Source organism: Anoplolepis gracilipes, unplaced genomic scaffold, assembly GCF_047496725.1.
Source record: "Anoplolepis gracilipes unplaced genomic scaffold, ASM4749672v1 Contig18, whole genome shotgun sequence".
NCBI classification, from domain to species: domain Eukaryota; kingdom Metazoa; phylum Arthropoda; class Insecta; order Hymenoptera; family Formicidae; genus Anoplolepis; species Anoplolepis gracilipes.
Genome location: NW_027328669.1, coordinates 288,407 through 307,140, shown reverse-complemented (window position 1 = coordinate 307,140; position 18,734 = coordinate 288,407). Strand labels below are relative to the sequence as shown.

General features: G+C 30.6%; 2 protein-coding genes across 3 annotated transcripts; both read right to left on the bottom strand.

Annotated features, from left to right (window-relative positions):
• Nucleotides 1–1,282: 1,282 nt before the first annotated feature.
• On the bottom strand, nucleotides 1,283–12,255 carry LOC140675720 (uncharacterized). 2 transcript variants are annotated; one of them, XM_072910345.1, is made up of 6 exons: nucleotides 11,865–12,255; nucleotides 10,832–10,888; nucleotides 10,602–10,706; nucleotides 8,027–8,925; nucleotides 3,664–3,717; nucleotides 1,283–3,568 (listed from the first exon to the last, which is right to left on the bottom strand). In XM_072910345.1, exons 1-6 carry the CDS (start codon nucleotides 11,947–11,949, stop codon nucleotides 2,714–2,716), a joined length of 2,055 nt encoding a protein of 684 aa, XP_072766446.1. In that variant the 5' UTR covers nucleotides 11,950–12,255; the 3' UTR covers nucleotides 1,283–2,713. The 2 variants fall into 2 exon arrangements, with proteins under 2 accessions (XP_072766446.1, XP_072766447.1); XM_072910346.1 differs by lacking the exon at nucleotides 3,664–3,717.
• Nucleotides 12,256–16,192: 3,937 nt separating this feature from the next.
• On the bottom strand, nucleotides 16,193–18,734 carry LOC140675746 (uncharacterized). Its single transcript, XM_072910368.1, has 2 exons — nucleotides 18,575–18,734; nucleotides 16,193–17,057 (listed from the first exon to the last, which is right to left on the bottom strand). Exons 1-2 carry the CDS (start codon nucleotides 18,575–18,577, stop codon nucleotides 16,539–16,541), a joined length of 522 nt encoding a protein of 173 aa, XP_072766469.1. The 5' UTR covers nucleotides 18,578–18,734; the 3' UTR covers nucleotides 16,193–16,538.

The following is an 18,734-nucleotide window of genomic DNA, read 5'->3' as shown; positions in this document are numbered from 1 at the left end:
ATAAAGATGAGATTTTTGTAGAATAGCGAAAAAAGAAAATTTGGAAAATTTTTAATAATTTGTATTGCATTTATATTATACTGTATTTAAACAATTTGTGTCTATTGATTTACAATATGCTAGGCATAAAGGCATCTTGTTATAGTACATTTGAATACTATAACTATTGCCCTAAAATATTAAATTATGTATAGTTATATATGAGGAAAATTATGTCGACTTTTTGAGCAATATAATATTTAATTCAAATTGTTAGCAAACTCGCTATCATTGAAAAAGCAAACAAAGTAGATTTTTTTATAAAGATTCATTTTTAAATATAAATTATTATTTGTCACAAGTAAATGTTATTGCCTCAGAATAATTAGAAATTATATTATTTTGTGATATTATTATACATATATCAATATCGATAAAATTTTAAATTTTCATCTACATCACTGGTTTCTCCAATTTGTATATTCACAATTTATTAAAGAAAAAAAAAATATCACTCAATATGTTTTTAATTATAATATTTACATCGCGACCTGATCTCGTCTTGCCATGAAACTCACTCAGTAATTTAAAATGAAATTAAGTTAAAAGAGAAAATCGTAACTCGGAACTACGATTTTGCTATTATAACCTTATGGCAGACAATGATAAAAAAGAAACAAGAATATGTTTGTTTGTTGGGTGTGTGTGTGTATACAGGGTGTCCCATAAATCTTAGTTAATACTTCGAAGAATGAAAGTGGAATTTTTCGATTTTGGAAAAGGAATTTTTTATTCAAAATTACCTTTTCAGACCATTATTTACCGAGTAATAAAATAAATAAACAAAATAATAAGAATAAAAAATAATCAGAAATTAAATACATTTCTAACTGTATTTATTCCTCTTTATTTATTTATTCATTTATTTATTTATCTATCAATTTATTGATTTATTTACTATTTAATCAAAAAATTAAAATAGAATTTTAACCGAGGAAATGTACAGTAAGAGTGAGGAGCATATTGCGTTCCTGCGCATATTCAACCTTTAAAATAACTAATAGTTATGGGACACCCTGTGTGCTGTGTGTGTGTGTGTGTGTGTGTGTGTGTGTGCGTGTGTGTGTGTGCGTGTGTGTGTGTGTGTGTATAATGTTGAACAATGACGTTCTTCTCATGTTCGTAGAATACACACAAGAAAGATAAAAGATCATAATCGATAAAAAAAATATCTATACATATAAACTATATGTGCAATTTGCACGCCATTCATTTTTTTATGAGAGGAAATAAATTGAAACTCTTTTTATCTCTACGCAAAAACTGTATATATGCCGACGCTAAACATTTTCCTATATACAATATGAGACAATAATTTGCAATCTATTTACAAAATTCCTGCACAATTTGATAAAAAATGCACAATGCATATGATGGTATTTTGTAAAAATGACTGTGCTTATAATTTTATCGATCAATAAAATGCTATATGCAATTGTTAATTTTTAATTTAATGAAAAAATTTAGCAACATATTCAATAATTTACTAGGAAAAAATATGTTGGAATTACATTTCAAGATGTAAAAATAAAGATATTTCATAAATCATGATACACCGAAAAGAAATTCTTAAATAATTTTGAGTTTAAAAAAAAAACTCTCCAAACTTTTCAGATTGTTAACTGTCGGTTACTGTTATATTGTCAACAACTCTAGTATTGGCAACATAACAATAATATGATTAATCATGCTTAGTTATCTGGGTCAATATGATGACCAAAATAATAAAAATAATTCGTGATTCGCGGCCTGATAATCCCAATTTCAACTACTAAAAAAATCACGAATAAATACACGTCGGCATACACATGATTATCAATTGTTTTTGGCAAAAAGATTCAACATTTAAATCGCAATGTCGCTTGATTTATATCTCACCGAGATATAAAACGCAAACTCTTATATCTGTCTCTTACTCTTACATCTTGAAGAGTATCTAGAAATAAAATAATCGCAGGCCTGATGATTATTGTGAGATAGTCATAATGCGTATAACTAAGAGAAAAGGATTGACGGAATGTTTTACGATACAAGCGGTATAAGAAATACACAACAAACGGTACATTGTGTAGGAAATTCTGTGTAGAAATTTTACGCGATGTCGCGATATTATTAATTATTCAATGTTCAGCTTCTCCTGTCTATTTATCTTATACGTTAAAAATTTAGCAAATAAACAATAGTGGAATACATACATCTGTTCCTTCTCTTCATGGAGTAAGAGTTCAGATATACGTCTAGATAGGCAATCGTATGATGGATCGTTTGGAAATCCTTTCTCGATATTCTACAGCATTTGACATACTCGTGATTTGATGCTGAAAACTTCGTGTATATCGCGCACGAAAGCGGAAGATTATCGCGTATTGGAGGCTCGTGCTGGGAGCATTATCCAAGCCATTTCAGATTTTTTTTTTTGCGATTGATTGCGCAAAATACTCACATTTTCTATAGCGATGAATGACGAAAACAAGAGCCCTTCTCTCTCTCTCCCCCCCCCCCTCCCCTTTTGATAGGCTGTGGACGCGACATCGACTGTGGCAGCAACGACTAGGGTGACGACAACGACATGGCCGACGACGAAGAAAGAGAGGGTGGTGTCGCGAAGGAAAGGAGGTAGACAAACGATGCCCGCGACGCACAGTCCTCAGCCCGGGGTGGGTGGGGTCTTGTGTCAGTGAATATTGAAATTGTACTGTTTACGGTTGGACGAGATACGAAGCCACCGGCTGACCGCCAATGGTTCCGGATGACAGTTCGACCAGGAGATATCGCCAAAGTGCGGATATGGCGACGATGTAGTCGTCGCCTCGACCTGGATCGATGCAGACGTCGAGTAGTCCTGCGACGATTGACACGACAGTTGCTCGTGGTGCGATTTGCCGTGCCTTTTCTGCTGTCGCGATGATATCGGATTCGTATGATTTAGTCTCTTGCCGTTAATTTGACTTGCATGCTGTTGCTCCAGCTGTTCCACCGGCTCGAATAAGTTCAAGCTTGGCATAGAGGCCTGTATTTGCTGATAGTTCCTGACTGAAATGGGCGACTGTGACGAATGACTATTCGGTCGTGATTGTATCTGCATCACTAGCTGTGACTTGGCGTCCTTGGTTGCGGTATAAATGGGAGAGTACATAGATATAGTCTCGGCATCGATGTCCACGGGTGTCTCGCCTTCAAGCACTGTCGCGACCACCGTGGGCGGCTGCACGCAAGTAGTTGGCAGTGGCATCGATATAACCGGTGTCGCGGCAGGCGTCGTAGTGCTCGGTATTAGAGTGGCCACTCCTGGCGATCCTTCGTTGTTCGCGCCCGGTAGCGGGGACAGCGACGGCAGCATCACAGATATCGGTCCCATCATTGATTCCGATTGTTGCTGCAACGCACTGCCACTGCCACCGCCACCGCCACCACCGCCACCGTTGCCGCTGCTGCCGCTGTTGTCAGTTGCGATGGTGGAGTTGACCACCAGTGTGGACTCTAGACTTCGCAGCTCCTCCGCATTGGCAAAGTCTTCTTCAAGTTTAGTCTAAAAAAAAGAATGGTTGGCGACTCGTAGAGTAAGAATTGTAGATCCCATAAGAGAAGGTGGCGTTTAAATGCCCAAAAGAAACCATGCCTTACAGGTTTAGTGGAGCCATGCGGGGACCGCAGACACCGATAAAGCAAATCAACAGCCTGCAATAACAAAAACAGAAAACAAGTATCAACCGACACCCTCTGTCTGCTTTTAACGCGAAGTAGTTCATTGTCGCGTCTCGATTGGGTCGATCGATCCGTATTTGTTAGCAAAATTGAACAATTTTTCTTCGTTTCTTTGTCTAAATAAACTTACCAAAATGGATAACATTTATCTTTTCAGTGAAAGTATTAAAGAGATTTATATATATAGCTTTATAAATGTTGCAAATTAAAAATATTATATTTTAATTTACCTTTCAAAACGGTTTTGATTTTCTGTTATTCTGTCATTTATTTTAAAAAAACTGTGCTTTGTAAACATTTGTGATATGATTTTTAGTTTAACTTAACAAGAAAATATATATTATTTAATATTATTTTGCTAGAAACTAGAAGTATGCTATCATGAGAGAATATACGCGCACGTGCGTACTTATTATCAGGTAAATTTATATAAATATTAAAAATAATCTGTGAAAATATAAAATCGAAAACACAATATCAAAGTTGTATAATACAAGTTTAAGAAAATCATTATATATAATATTGGATTCATTCCTTTAGAAAGTATGTAGAAACTATATTTTTTTCTAATATTTATCATTTTGTTTAATTTTGAACATGCCTTCTCTTAATTCTGACTCAATAATCATTAAAATTTTTAATATTCTTGAAAAAATAATAAAAGATAACATCTGATACATAATCATTTTTATCTCTACATTTTGCGGACTAAAATCCTAAATGATATATATATATATACAGGGTGTCCCATTTTAATTTCTCCAGTCGTATATTTCGAAAAACCAAGCCTGGGAGAGAAAAATGTTTCAGGCAAAAGTTGTATGGTTTCGAGGCGACCATAAGATGATACCATTGGTCTGACTTTGAAGAGTCGCATGAAGGTCACCTCAATTTTTTTAAATGGCACCCCTTATTTTTTGTTACATATTCTTGTAGCTGACTTCGAAAGCTTTCCAAAACACTATGATAAAATGTTTTTTCATTTCAAGAAAAAATGTGTAACTGCTAGTTGCAAATTCAGATTTTTCCTTAAAGATAACTATGTGTTTTCTGTACACAATTGATTTGTCTCATTATTCTATATATAAAAGTATTAGGGTAAGATAATCGAAAAATGAATATTTTACGAGATATCTTGTATTTTATGTCAAAATATTGCAACTTTCAAGTCTCATAAAATACTTAAAAAATACTCAAAAAATAACTCAAAATATACTTAATGAAAAATACTTTATCATAAGTGTTTTGGAAAGCTCTCGAGATAAGCTACAAGAATATGCAATAATATATAGGGTGTCTCATTTAAAAAATTCAAGGTGACCTTTACATGACCTTCAAACAACTATTCAAGGTCAAACCAATGGTACCATCTTATGGCCTCCTCAAAATCGTACAACTTTTGTCTGAAACATTTTTTCGAATTTTCTATATTTTTCGAGATATTTCACTGGAGGAATTAAAATGGGACACCCTGTATATATATGTGTGAGTGTATAAACTGCACGAAGGACGCTTCTGGTCTTTGAGATGCACAATCATTTTTTACTAGTCCTTGTTTATGGGACTCACTTTCAATGATTTTAATATTATTATAATACATAAGACCTAATCCTTAATAATTTAATTTTCAATAGAGTTTAGAGCTGTCGCATTCATTGTTTATACTTAAAAAAGTATTATATTTATAAACACTTAAAAAACCTAAATGAAAAATGTGCTTTCTAGAAATTTCGACAATGTATCATTAAAGATAAAAAGTGAATTCGAGGATGAAAAAGGCATCCGCATTCCAAAAATTTGTTAATCTCAACTTCAGATTAGATTGAAACAATCTAAAATTGAGTTCACAGAAGGAAAGTTTCCGCCTCCAATCTTTATGAGTCAATATAATAAACAACTACTGAACCTCATTAAAAATAAAACATAGACTTAATGTATACAAAAATATTTATTATTTGTTTAAATTTGTTGTTACTTTTTCTGTTTACTTAGAAAACGGTTTTAATATAACTGACAACAAATTTGATTTCTTTTTGCCAGTTATTAAGGATCGAAAGACATTGTGGAGACCTTTGTCGGCTGGAGGTTTGGTTTTCTGCATATTTCAACCAAAATATGCATAAAAAAACATTATAATTATGATATTCGTAGTCAGCATTAATTCTTTGAAGCTAAAACTCGATTTTTTTCGATAAATGATCAAAAAAGAAAAATCATAATTCGATAGACAGCGGTGTGGTTAGTTACGGTTCAAAGTATATGACCATGAGATCATTTTTTATTTATTATAAATTTTTAAAAGCCAAATTGCTCTCTTGGACTTAAAATTGGGCTCTTTAGCACCAATTCTAAATTAATAAAAAATAATGTAGTATCAATTTTAGATTTACAAAAAAAATGTATAAAGATATATTGTTTTTATTCGAAGTGAAATATGCAGAAAACGAATGATCGGTTTTTGCATTGCTAAAAGTATAGAATGTAAATCAGCGAGTGTACAATTTATTATAAATTTTTAACAGTCAAATTACAAAATCCAGCTCTTTAGCACCAATTCTAATAAAATAAGAAATACGTCAAAACAAAGTTCACGGAAAAATATAAATTTTTTAAAACATAGTTTTGACGAATATGATTGTCTATATTTAAAAAGCGCAGAAGGGCGATAGATTATATGGATAACACCGTGAGACATGACAAGAAAAGACAATAATGTCGTCTTTGTTTCTCTTGCAATGCAATGGTGTTTATGCATATACAGAGTGTTTGATAACTAATAAGCCAACGCTCGTGAGTGGGTAGAGTAAACTAAACAAAAAAGTATTAAGTCATTTTGCGATTTTCATAATAATTATTAAAATATTAATTAAAAACGCTTAGCGAACAATATTATACATATCTACAAGATGTCCGGTAATAATCGCCCCAACTCTCTAGGACAGGTAGAGCAGGTAAAACTGAACATAAAAGTCCTGTATCATTTTGCGATTAGCGCAATAATTATTAAACTATTAATTAAAAACGCTCAGGATATGCTGAACGTTATATGCGGTGCGCGTTCATGAGCGTTTTTAATTAATATTTTAATAAATATTGCGAAAATCGGAAAATGATACAGGACTTTTATGTTCAGTTTGACCTGCTCTATCAGCCCTAGAGAGATGGGGCGATTATTACCGGACATCTTGTACATATGTATAATATTGTTCGCTAAGCGTTTTTAATTAATATTTTAATAATTATTGCGAAAATCGCAAAATGACCTAAAACTTTTTTGTTCAATTCACTGTATTCTATCCGTTCACGAGCGTTGGCTCGTTAGTTATGAGACACCCTGTATATTAACATACATCTAATGAAAGTTTATTTCTTAATGTTATAGCTATAACGCCGGAGTTTGCCCGTCATTCCTTTCGATCCTCTCAAGCAATTTATGATACTTTTTAGTATCGTGACAAAACATTATCTCCATTTCAGAAAAAAAAAATATAAAAAATAAAATATTATCTATATGTAACACTTATGTTTATCACATCATTTTCTCCATTTCAAATTTTCAAATTAAATGTAAAAAAATAGAACAATAATTGAAAGTGATATCTAAAAAATCAGAAGTTTCCCTATAGTTCAAAGTGCAAATAATTTAAGATTTTATCTTGCAAAATATATGTCAAAATAAAAGTAATCCATCAGATGTTACTCTTTATAAATATTTATTAAATAATTTAAGCTAGTTGACTTGACCTACTAATAAGTAGAACAAATCTATTTTTTGTTCAAAAAATACTTCTACATTACTTTCTTTAAACCTATTTTTGAATGTTTGACATTTATAAGAGTATGCAGAAATGAAAGTTTTTTTCAAGCGAAATACAATATAAGAGAACCAACATCATGCACAATGTCTCAAACTTATTGAAAGCTACAATAATTTTGACAGAAAAGTAAAAAAAAGCCACATATTTTTATCGCCTGCATCTTCAAATGCGTTGAGAGTAATAACATTCAACACAAAAGAAAAACTATATTTATACACAGATTCGCCTCAACCACATTGATCAAATTGAAACTTTCATTTCGTCGGCTGCGTTAGCAATCTTATTCTTAACAAAGATTGCTCGCGCAGAGAAGATTGATCATAATAACACGGCGTGGCGAATGAAGAAAAGTCACACCGAGGACACTACAGAAACAAGATAATCATGGGGAGAGAAATGTGTATAAGAGAAAGTCTTAAATACAAAATATTGCGAGGGAAGAAAAAAAAGCACGGTTCGCTTACCTTTGGCAGTGGATATGTGTCTGGCAGCGATAGTACAGGCGGCGAACTCGGCGCTTCCGGCTCAGCAATAGATATTGGGGTGTTGGGAGTAAAGGGGGTGTTCAGGCTAGATGCCGCGACGGCGGCAGCGACGGTAGCGGTCGAAGATACGGTGACGGTGCCAGAGACCGTCATCTTCGTCGTTTGCCGGCTGCTGCCGCTGTTCGGCTGCTCCTTTGCAGCTCGATGCTCCGCGAGGAGCTTGTCGAAAGTCTTGCTGCGACCAAGAACCGTTCGGCGCAGCGAGACGGTGTGAGCCTTGCATGTGAGAGACCTGGTGCAGGGCTTGCCGGTCTCCTCGTTCCAGACACCGCAGTGTCGATCGGGATCGTATTCGCGATCTTTGAGCAGCGAGCGGTCCGTTTTGAGTCTCTTCCGGCGAGGTTGACCACCACCACCACTACCTCCAGCACCAGCACCACCAGCAGCAGCACCACCACCGACACCGCCACCGCTGCCGCTGCCGCTGCCACCGCCGCTGCTGCTGCTGCTGCTGCTGCCGCCGGTACCGGGACTTTTTCCTGGACTGCTACCGCTGGTTGTTGACACACCGACGAGATTCGATGGGCCAGCCACGTTAGGAGAGGTAGTTTGCACTGAGATCGACTCGAGGGGTGATCGGGGCGATGAGGAGATCGGCAGCGAGCCACTCGCAGACAAATTCGCTTGGTCCGCAGTACGCTTGACGATCGTATGGTTCAGCTTGGTGCCGCCAGCAGTAGGAATCGAAGATGAAGGAGTTGGTAGTTGGATAGTTTTCTTCAGTTTGGACACCTTACAGAAGGGGGTTTTCACAGACGATTTCACGATCGGATTCGGAGGAGGCGGAAAACTCGCCGTGCCAGAAGGATGGCGACACTCTGTGGCAAAATAAAAGGTATAAAAGGTATGTGTTTACAATTCTTATACCTGCAAATACATATATAAGCCGCTAATGAAATGCGAGCTGAGAATTTTTGTAATTTGATGAACTATACACGCAAAGTAGCATAAATAAAAAATTATTGTATACATAGATTTTAAACAATATAACTTTATTTTTGTTTAATTTATATTTTCATCTAATATTATGTATATTAAATTTTAGAAATTCATTAAAATTATAAATATATAAGTTGATAGATATTTTATGTTAATGCTTTAGAAATAGATAAAAATGTACTTTTTTTATTTTAAATTACGTTTTATAACTTTAAATTTTACTACATTGCTATTAATTGCTTGTATATATATGTGTGTATATGTATATATATGTATATATACATATATAACTAATGTAAAATATATATCAATTTATGTATTTTACATATCTATAATACTACAATAATAATTACATATCTAATTTTATTAATACAGATATCTCTTAATATATATAAGATGTACCGTAAAAAAATCTTAGTGATTTATTATTATTATTAATTTGTGATTGTAGTAGAATGTATAATATATACATATATATATATATATATATATATATATATATAATTAAAATAATTAAAATTGATATATATATATATATATATATATATATATATATATATCAATTTTAATTATTTAATAGAGAAAAACATCAAACAATTTGACTCTTATTTTGAGATAAAATATATATATAACATTCTATTACAATCACAAATTAATAATAATAATAATAAATAACTAAGATTTTTTTACTGTAATACATCTTATAATTATTAAGAGATATCTGTATTAATAAAATTAAATATTTAATTATTATTGTAGTATTATAGATATGTAAAATATATGAATTGATAGATATTTTATATTAATACTTTAGAAATAGATAAAATATACTTTTCTATTTTAAATTACATTTTATAACTTTATATTTATATTACTAACATACCATTAATTACTTATATATTTATATATATATATAGAATATATATATATATATATTTTATTAGAATCACAAATTTAGAGTCAAATTGTTTAATATTTATCTCTATTAAACAATTAAGATTCTTTACTGTAATACATTTTATAGTTATTCAGAGACATCTATATTTCTGTATTTCTCTTTTGCAGAAACATAATTATAAATATTACAAATTCATACAATTATATCATATTAAAGAAGAACTGAATCAGTTATGGCAAAAATTATTAATAAATCTAATACATTTCGAATTAATATAATAAAAATTAATTATTAATTTATATTTATAAAGGCTAAAGTGCTTTGCGCAAAATCAAATTCAGAAATTTGATATTGCACAAAGCACTTTTAGCCTTTTAAAATATAAATTAATAATTAATTTGTCAGTTACAAATTTTGGGATATAATTTAATCTCCAAATCATAAATATTATCTTGTATCAAACTAATTTTTTTATAGTGATTGTTTACAAAAATTCATGAATATAAAAATTTTATATTTTAAAAGTTTGAAAGTATTTTGCACAATGTTAAATTCATGAACGCCCAAAATATAGCAGATTTATTAACTTTTGATGTAGATGATTCATTCAATTCTTCCTTAAACTGATATAACAATCAATGAAGTGAAAATACGTACCCATATGTTGAATAAAGGCTTGTGGTTTCACTATCGCATTGCATATTTCACATACCACTCCATAAAAATCATCTCTTTCTGGGCAGAAGCCATATAAATCAATATCTAAAGAAACATTTCATTAAATTAATATTGGTAAATATATAAGATTGAAAAAACACAAACTATATTATATACATATATATATATATTATTTTAAGAAAACAATATTAGAATAAGTCAACAATTACCTTCTGAAGAAAGACGTGTAACTGAGCTTGACGGCTGGACTTCAGTTTCTTCATCACCTAAAATATGCATATATTTTTATAATAGCATATTAATCAACATAAAATTTATCTGTACACTCTAAAAGAAAGAACACAATAAGATCTTTATTTTTTAAATATTTTATATGATATAAAATATATATTTCATTATGCAACAAATTAAAGATATTTCTTTATTTATTGTAATCATGTTGCAAAGTGAAAAGATTTGTTGCACAGAGATAGAGAGATTTATACTTTAATATGGATTAATTCAAATATTCATGTACTAATATTGTTTATCATATATATTGTCTATACATAAAATATCTATTAAGAAATCGCATACAATATATATGTTCCATTTCCTATTATAATTATATGTATATATATATGACAATTATATGTATATTCATATACACATACATGTGTGTATATATATATATATATATATATATATATATATGTATCTATATAAAATATTTAATCATAATCTGACATTTTTTTAGACTAATTCTAACCCAACATTTGAACAGAAATGTGAAATAAAGAACACAATTTTGTGATAAGTTTTATATTTTTATTTACATCTCGCATACATGCACAATTGTGGCTGCTGGAGGATTCATTATTAAATCTGCGAAAAAAATGCCATTTTTTTTTTTTTTTTTTTTTAATAGCAGTATCTCTCGTCCAGAGACGTCTATTGAATCTATTCAATATAATTATATTCTCATCAGCGGATTATCATCACGCTCACTCTCGCAAATTACATAAATTATCAGTCCTGAAAAATCATTCGCGTAGATTTACGTTGACAGCGGGGGGCGCGACACGCATCGAGAAAAAAAAAACGGCGTGCCCGTCGCGTTACGTCCCCCGATGTCGTTGACAAAGGAGCGTCGAAGTGAGGTTAGGGTACACGCGCCTCCGACGCCCGTCGCCGTTGACGTAAAGCATGACCGCGGGCGTACGGGCGCGGGCGTCAGAGGATGGACAGATTGAGCGCACTTACTCAGCGGCTTGTCCCGTCCGATTCTTTCGATCCAGCTGGACCAGGGCTGGCCGTGAAAGAATGTTGGGCTGTCACTTCCCGACATTGCCAATGGCGCTCGCGTTCCGAATGAAACACGGCGCGGTCCACGCGTAAGTAGTACGTACGTAAAGCGTGGTGAGAAGCGTTTTTTTTTCTCTTTTTTTTTTTTAAACTAACATATCGCGCATGATGCTATCCGTCATCACGCGATCAAGATGTTTCTTGTCGTGGCCGCGTTTCCGCGTGGCTTTCTCTCTTCAGCACCAAATAACACATATATACATGTTATATATATACACTCACACACGTTTCTGCTCAACGCACGCACAGACGCACACTGCACGCACAGCGAGCACTGGCAGCGACGCGATAGTATTGGCTGACCGTGGCCTGACGTCACAAGCACGTCATTACATGCGCGAATATTAGCCAACGACGACGAGCATATACGGCGCTGCGCGTGGTGTTTATTAGTGTGCCGACGTCTTTTGCATAGTGAATCGCGCGTGTTGTACGTCTCTCCAGCGTTTTAGCCCGCTGTCATTCACATGCATGACTTCATTGATAAATTTGTGTTGAGTGAAAATCACGTGATGTCTTGCGTAAACTGTCGATAAATTAATTTACTTTCTCTTTATGGAAGAGAATCAAATATATTGTTATATATGTTATTAAATATATAATTACATTCATGTATATAATAATATATGTAATATTTAATATTTTAATTATATATATATATATATATATATATATTTATTATTTTGAATTACGCTAAGAAATATATCTTTAAAATTAATTATTATTTTTTCTCGCAAATCTTTCGCTTTAAGAAAATACATTATATATAGTATTTTTAAAATAATAAATTATTTCGTATTACCTTTTAGTCTCAGTAAACACAAATTCCCAGTAATTTATCATTTATGATAATGTGTACAAATATTTATATAGTGCGAGAACGTACGTGCATATTTTACATACATATCTCTCTCTCTCTCTCTCTCTCTCTCTCTCTCTCTCTCTCTCTCTCTCTCTCTCTCTCTCTCTCTCTCCCTCTCCCTCTCTCTCTCTCTCCCCTCTCTCCCACTCTCTCTCTCTCTCTCTCTCTCTCTCTCTCTCTCTCTCTCTCTCTCTCTCTCTCTCTCTCTCTCTCTGCGCGCGCGTGCGTATGTGTCCAGTAAACAAAAAAATCATATTACTTTAATGTTATTATAACAATATTCACTAAAAATAAACTAACGACATACGGTATGATTTTTTAATTGCACTTTTGTTATTTAATTTATTACGTCCTGTCTAGCGAGGTACACTTTGTGTGTTCAAATCATAAGATGACGTTTAACGTATATAGTATATGTATATGTATATAGTTAGCCAGGTATATAGTTTTAATGTTGTATACAATATTACATTATAAACATACTTAACACAGATTAAGATAAGGTTTTGATAATATTAAAATAATATTAAAATAACAAATCCTATGTAATAAAATTAATATTATATTTATGTTTTTTTAACTTTGTAATAATGTTTTCCATAAAAAAAAATTAATAATAACTCTATAAACAAAAAATCATTAATGTAATGTTATTACAATGATATAAGTTCAATATAATGTTTCTCAGGATATTCTTTTCTAAATAAAGAATAAATAATGCAATATGTGATTAAATAAAAAAATAATATAAAAAATAATTTTAATAATAATTAAATTTAATTAACAAAAATTCAAGCTAAGTGAGTTTTTGTTTTTGAATTAAATTACATTTATATCAATCATGAAATCAATCTTTTGTTTTAAATTGATGCAACAATTACTAAACTTTTAATTGTAAAAGTTTCAGGATTTACTGTTGGTGATAAAATTTGAAAACAGGAAAATTTAAAAGATAATATAGGTATCACATAGTATAATGAGTGGAAGATCATCTAATGTTAATATTCAATGTTAAAAATAATTATATTGTATAAATATTAAATAACATATTGCATAATATAAATATTAAATAATATTACATAGACATTAAAAACATTATTCAAAAAATATTTAAAATAATATTTCTTAAGGGTTGACAGAAAGCACTGTGGAGACTCCTGTCGACCTGTTATGAACTATAGTTTCGAAATATTATTACAGCCAAACTATAAAGAGAATCATAATAAAATCGTGATATTCGTAATCAGTATGAGATTGTCTGTATATTAAGTTGCTACAGAGCGAATTTGTTGGAAAAAAGATCAAAATAAAATTTCAAGCAACGTGTAGCTAGACGCGGGTCAGGTGCAGTTAGGTACAAGTCCGCGTATTTCATTTATTATAAATTTTTCAAAGCCAAAATAAAAATTCAGGCTCTGTAGCGACTTGCATTATAATATAAAGAATATTTAAAAAAGTTTCATGAAGAAATATCACTTCTCTATGAGCTAAATACTATCGATATGGATATCGCTATATGCACCTAAATACAGCTAATGGATCAATGTTGGTAACACCGCTTGATAAGGAGAAACAATAACGTGGTCTTTGTTTCTCTTGAAATACAATGATATTTGTGTGTGTACACTGTGTATAGACATTTATCAAGCTCCGTAAAGTTAGCCGAACCACTTTAATTTTTTTATAATTAAAATTAACTAATCGTTTGAAAATCGTTTGGAGATTATTGGAAGTTTAATTAAAACGTTTGGAGGTTCATCGTTTTTTTTAAATTAAATAATTAAAATTTCGATGTAAAGTTAGCCGAACATTTTTATTTTTCGTCCAATCGAGTTAAACAAGAGTTTATTCGATGCAGAATAGTTAGGTGGTCACGAATAAATTCCTTAAACGTTTGTAGGTCCATAATTTATCCGAAAAATAAAAAAAATTATGTGTGGTAAAATTCCAAATTCTTTTAAGGCTGATTCACATTTTGGCAGAAAAGCAGGTAAATGTGAAGATGAGCGGTCCTCCTCACCGATTTTATTGAAAATTTGTTTAGTAATAGATTTTGGCTCGAAACGAACGAATCTGGCATATCATATATCATATATCATATATCAATACATTGAATACGATTTCTTAATGTTGGTGACAATGACGCTGGAATTTTCTTATCATTCTTGTCAACCCTTTAACATTTTATAAATATATAATAGATAAGATCTGTAATAATAATTATATGTTGTAATAATAATGATAAATGTTTATAAAATGCACAATCAATATTTCAAAATATTTATTTCTCTAACGCAGTATCACATTTAAACACATCCTTTTCAAAAGATGATGTTTACATAAGAGATCCATAGAATGTTAAAATATATTGTAACATCTTATTATGGATCTCTTGTAAACATCTGTGTGTTGTTAGAGTTTACATTTCTTGTTTATATACTGGATTTATACTGGATATATAGATACATACAAGTGTATATATATATATATATATATATATATATATATATATATATTTAATATTATATATATTATATAATATTGTTTTTATAATATTTCAAATTTGCGTATCTCGGAACCAAAAGACAGCGTTACAAAATTCTAAGTTCGTATTTTACTTCGAAATGTACCCCTTATCACATGAAATGAAAATTAAAATGATCACAGTTATACATATACATATATATATATTTAGAATTATTCTGTATATGTGCGTGCATGTAATACATGTATGTATGTACGTGTAAATAAAATAGTACTCTTTTATAAAGTAACAATATATTTTTCTTTTCTTTCTTATTGTAGGATACAATAGTGCATTTTATTCAGAATTGTAAGTCACAGGTCACACTTTTTTTACTTTGTTTTTATGGTAACATATGTATGTATTGTCGCAATTTTAAAAAATCTACAAAAATTTATATATATATCTTGACATCTTTAATAAAATAATCATATACAATAAAAATTAAGAAATAAGTTTTTAATATTTTTTTTATTAATTTTATTCTATTATTAAAATATCGATAGGATGAAAATGATCCATATGTGAGAGACTAATAAGTCAAAGAAAAATTTTAAAAATAACTACAAAGTAAATAGAATAAATGTTAGTTATTAATACATTATTTTATCTAAACGATTCAGAACAATAGGAATATATGTATATTTTAAAATTTATCTTTTTTGAAATTATTAATTTTTAAAGTTATAATTATAAGATACATATATATATATATATATATATATATATATATATATATATATATATATATATATACACACACACACACATATGCATATATGTACTTATGTATATGTTTATATATTATATATATATATATATATATATGTAAATGTTATTTTCTATTTTTTTTATATAAAAATTTACTGACTAATTATACTGACTTATTTATTAAATAATACATATTATAAAAACATGCTAATTATATGAACTTATGCAATCACAACATTTATTCAATTTTTCATCATCAAGAAACTGGATTGATATAATAATTTTGATTAATGATTCTTTGAAAACCGTGAATTCGCATCTCTCTAAAGAGTCTACTTTGACTAGGAATAACCACTGTCGTCAGTGGCCATAAATATCAATGATCGCGTTTTTATTCTCTAGTGCTAAACATAAATGCTCAATTTTACAGTCTTGTTCGATATATGTTCAATTTTAGAATTCATGATCCGCTTTCTTAACCAGCGAAGAACGATATTGGATTCGGTTGCAACTGGACAGGTTGGGCGCTGTTATTCACATCACCGCGATGGGCCTGGATCGCCTGCCAGTTGATATACCAGAAGGGTTGCTTGTCTCTCGGCCAGGTTTTGATCCTATTCACCAAATCGACATCGCCATGAGCGTCCACAGGTAAATCAAGTGGGATTGTTGTTGTGGTCGTGCTCAAAGCTGGTGCAGCTGCAGCTGCAACCGTAGCACCACCGATTCGATTTCCGAGCAAGTCTGTTCCAACTGCCTGAATCCCTTGGCCTCCTTGACTCGCTGGACTCGTTTGACTTACTGAATTCGTTTGATTCACTGGACCCACTTGATTTGCTGGGTTCGTCTGCGCTGTTTGCTGCTCCGCCGCTATTCTCTCATCGATATATTGAGGTAGAACTTGAGGCAGACGATTGTTGTTATTGCCAGCATGCCATGGTCGTTGCGATTGCACTGAGCAAAACACAATGCTGAGAAGTACGACGTACTTTAGCTACAACAGAGAACAATACAATTTAGAAGAATAAAGAAATTTATGAATGTTTCAATTATATTATTTAATAAAAAAATAGGTATAAAAAATAAGTGATGATAAAAGCCTCAATTAGACCCAATTGTATTTGTTTTTGTTTTAAATTTATAGTCTTACTAGTAACATTAATCAATGTATTATAAATTATTTACTTAACAAACTCAGATATGATAATGATGTAGTAATGATAATCTCTATTAGATAATATTACGAACTTGATAAACAATAATTAAAAAATGACTCAAAGGTTAAATAAGATACCAACAATTTCTTTAAAAGAGAGCGATTAAGATCCAAACACGAATGGTTATGCGTCAGTTTCGCAGAAATTAAATTTTTCTGCAAAACTGATTGGTGCATAGGGCACGAATTTTTCTACTTGGGGTATCGCTCTCTTTCAAAGTAGTTGTTTGTAAACATTAAAAGAGTCTTATCAATCTCAATAATTTATTAAATAAAATAACTTGTCTCTTCAAATAATATTCGCAGCAAAACATAAAGAGTATATCTTGTACACGGATGGTTGTGAGTGTGAGATAAATTTTGTTTAAGTTCATTTTTTTACTACCTGTGCATTTCCCCTATCAGCACACACGTTTAAAAGATGTTTATAAAAGATTCACAGGATATTAAAATATGTTTTAACATTCTATGGATTTCTTAAAAACATCTTTTGAACATATGTGCTGTTAGGGTCAGTACAACTACCAATTTTATACATATACATTTTATACATGTATGTTGTGTCTTAGGTAGTCATACTACGTGTCTAAAAATCTTTGCAGTACACGAATGCGTTCTATGAAAAAAATTACAACCAAATATTTAAAAAAAAAATATAATTTTTTACATTCAGATTTAAATTCAAGACGTATAGATCTTAATGGTTATGATATTGAAATAAAAAAAAATTTTTTAATATTTTCTTTAAAAACTTTATCTTTTATATTTACTAACAAGATATAAAAGAAAATCGAATTTACATATTTTAACAAAAGGTTTATTTTGGAGACTTATCATCCTCTAAATATAAAGTTATGAAATCAATGTAAATTAGTCAATATGAAAATATTAGAGTAAAATAAATACTATCAAATAATAATATCCTAAATTAATTCTAATTTAATTTTAATAATAAATGTTATATATATATAATCTTATAAATAATTTTCTTAATTATAAAAAAAATTAATTTTTTTGACAATACTTAATAAAAATGGTCATAAATGTTTATTATCTAATTATATAATTATATAATATTTATGTTAGTAATAAATAAATAAATAAATATATTTATATATACATATATATATATATATATATATCAAAACAATAATAAATTTAATTATCAAAAAAATGAATAAATCTTTATTCAAAGAAATATCTTTAAAAATATTTTACTAAAATGTTATCTAAAATTATTCAATTAATAGAATATTCATTACACAGAATATAAAATATTGAAAAAATCTATTTACCATGATTGTTGAATGTGTCGAAGTGTCTAATCACCAACTTGGTAAATATATTATAGTTTCACCAGTACTACCTAATTTGGTATCAGAAAACAACGATCGTAATAACGGGTATTCGTACGGTTTCGCCGTTCAAACTTGAAATGCTGGCGTGGCAAGTATT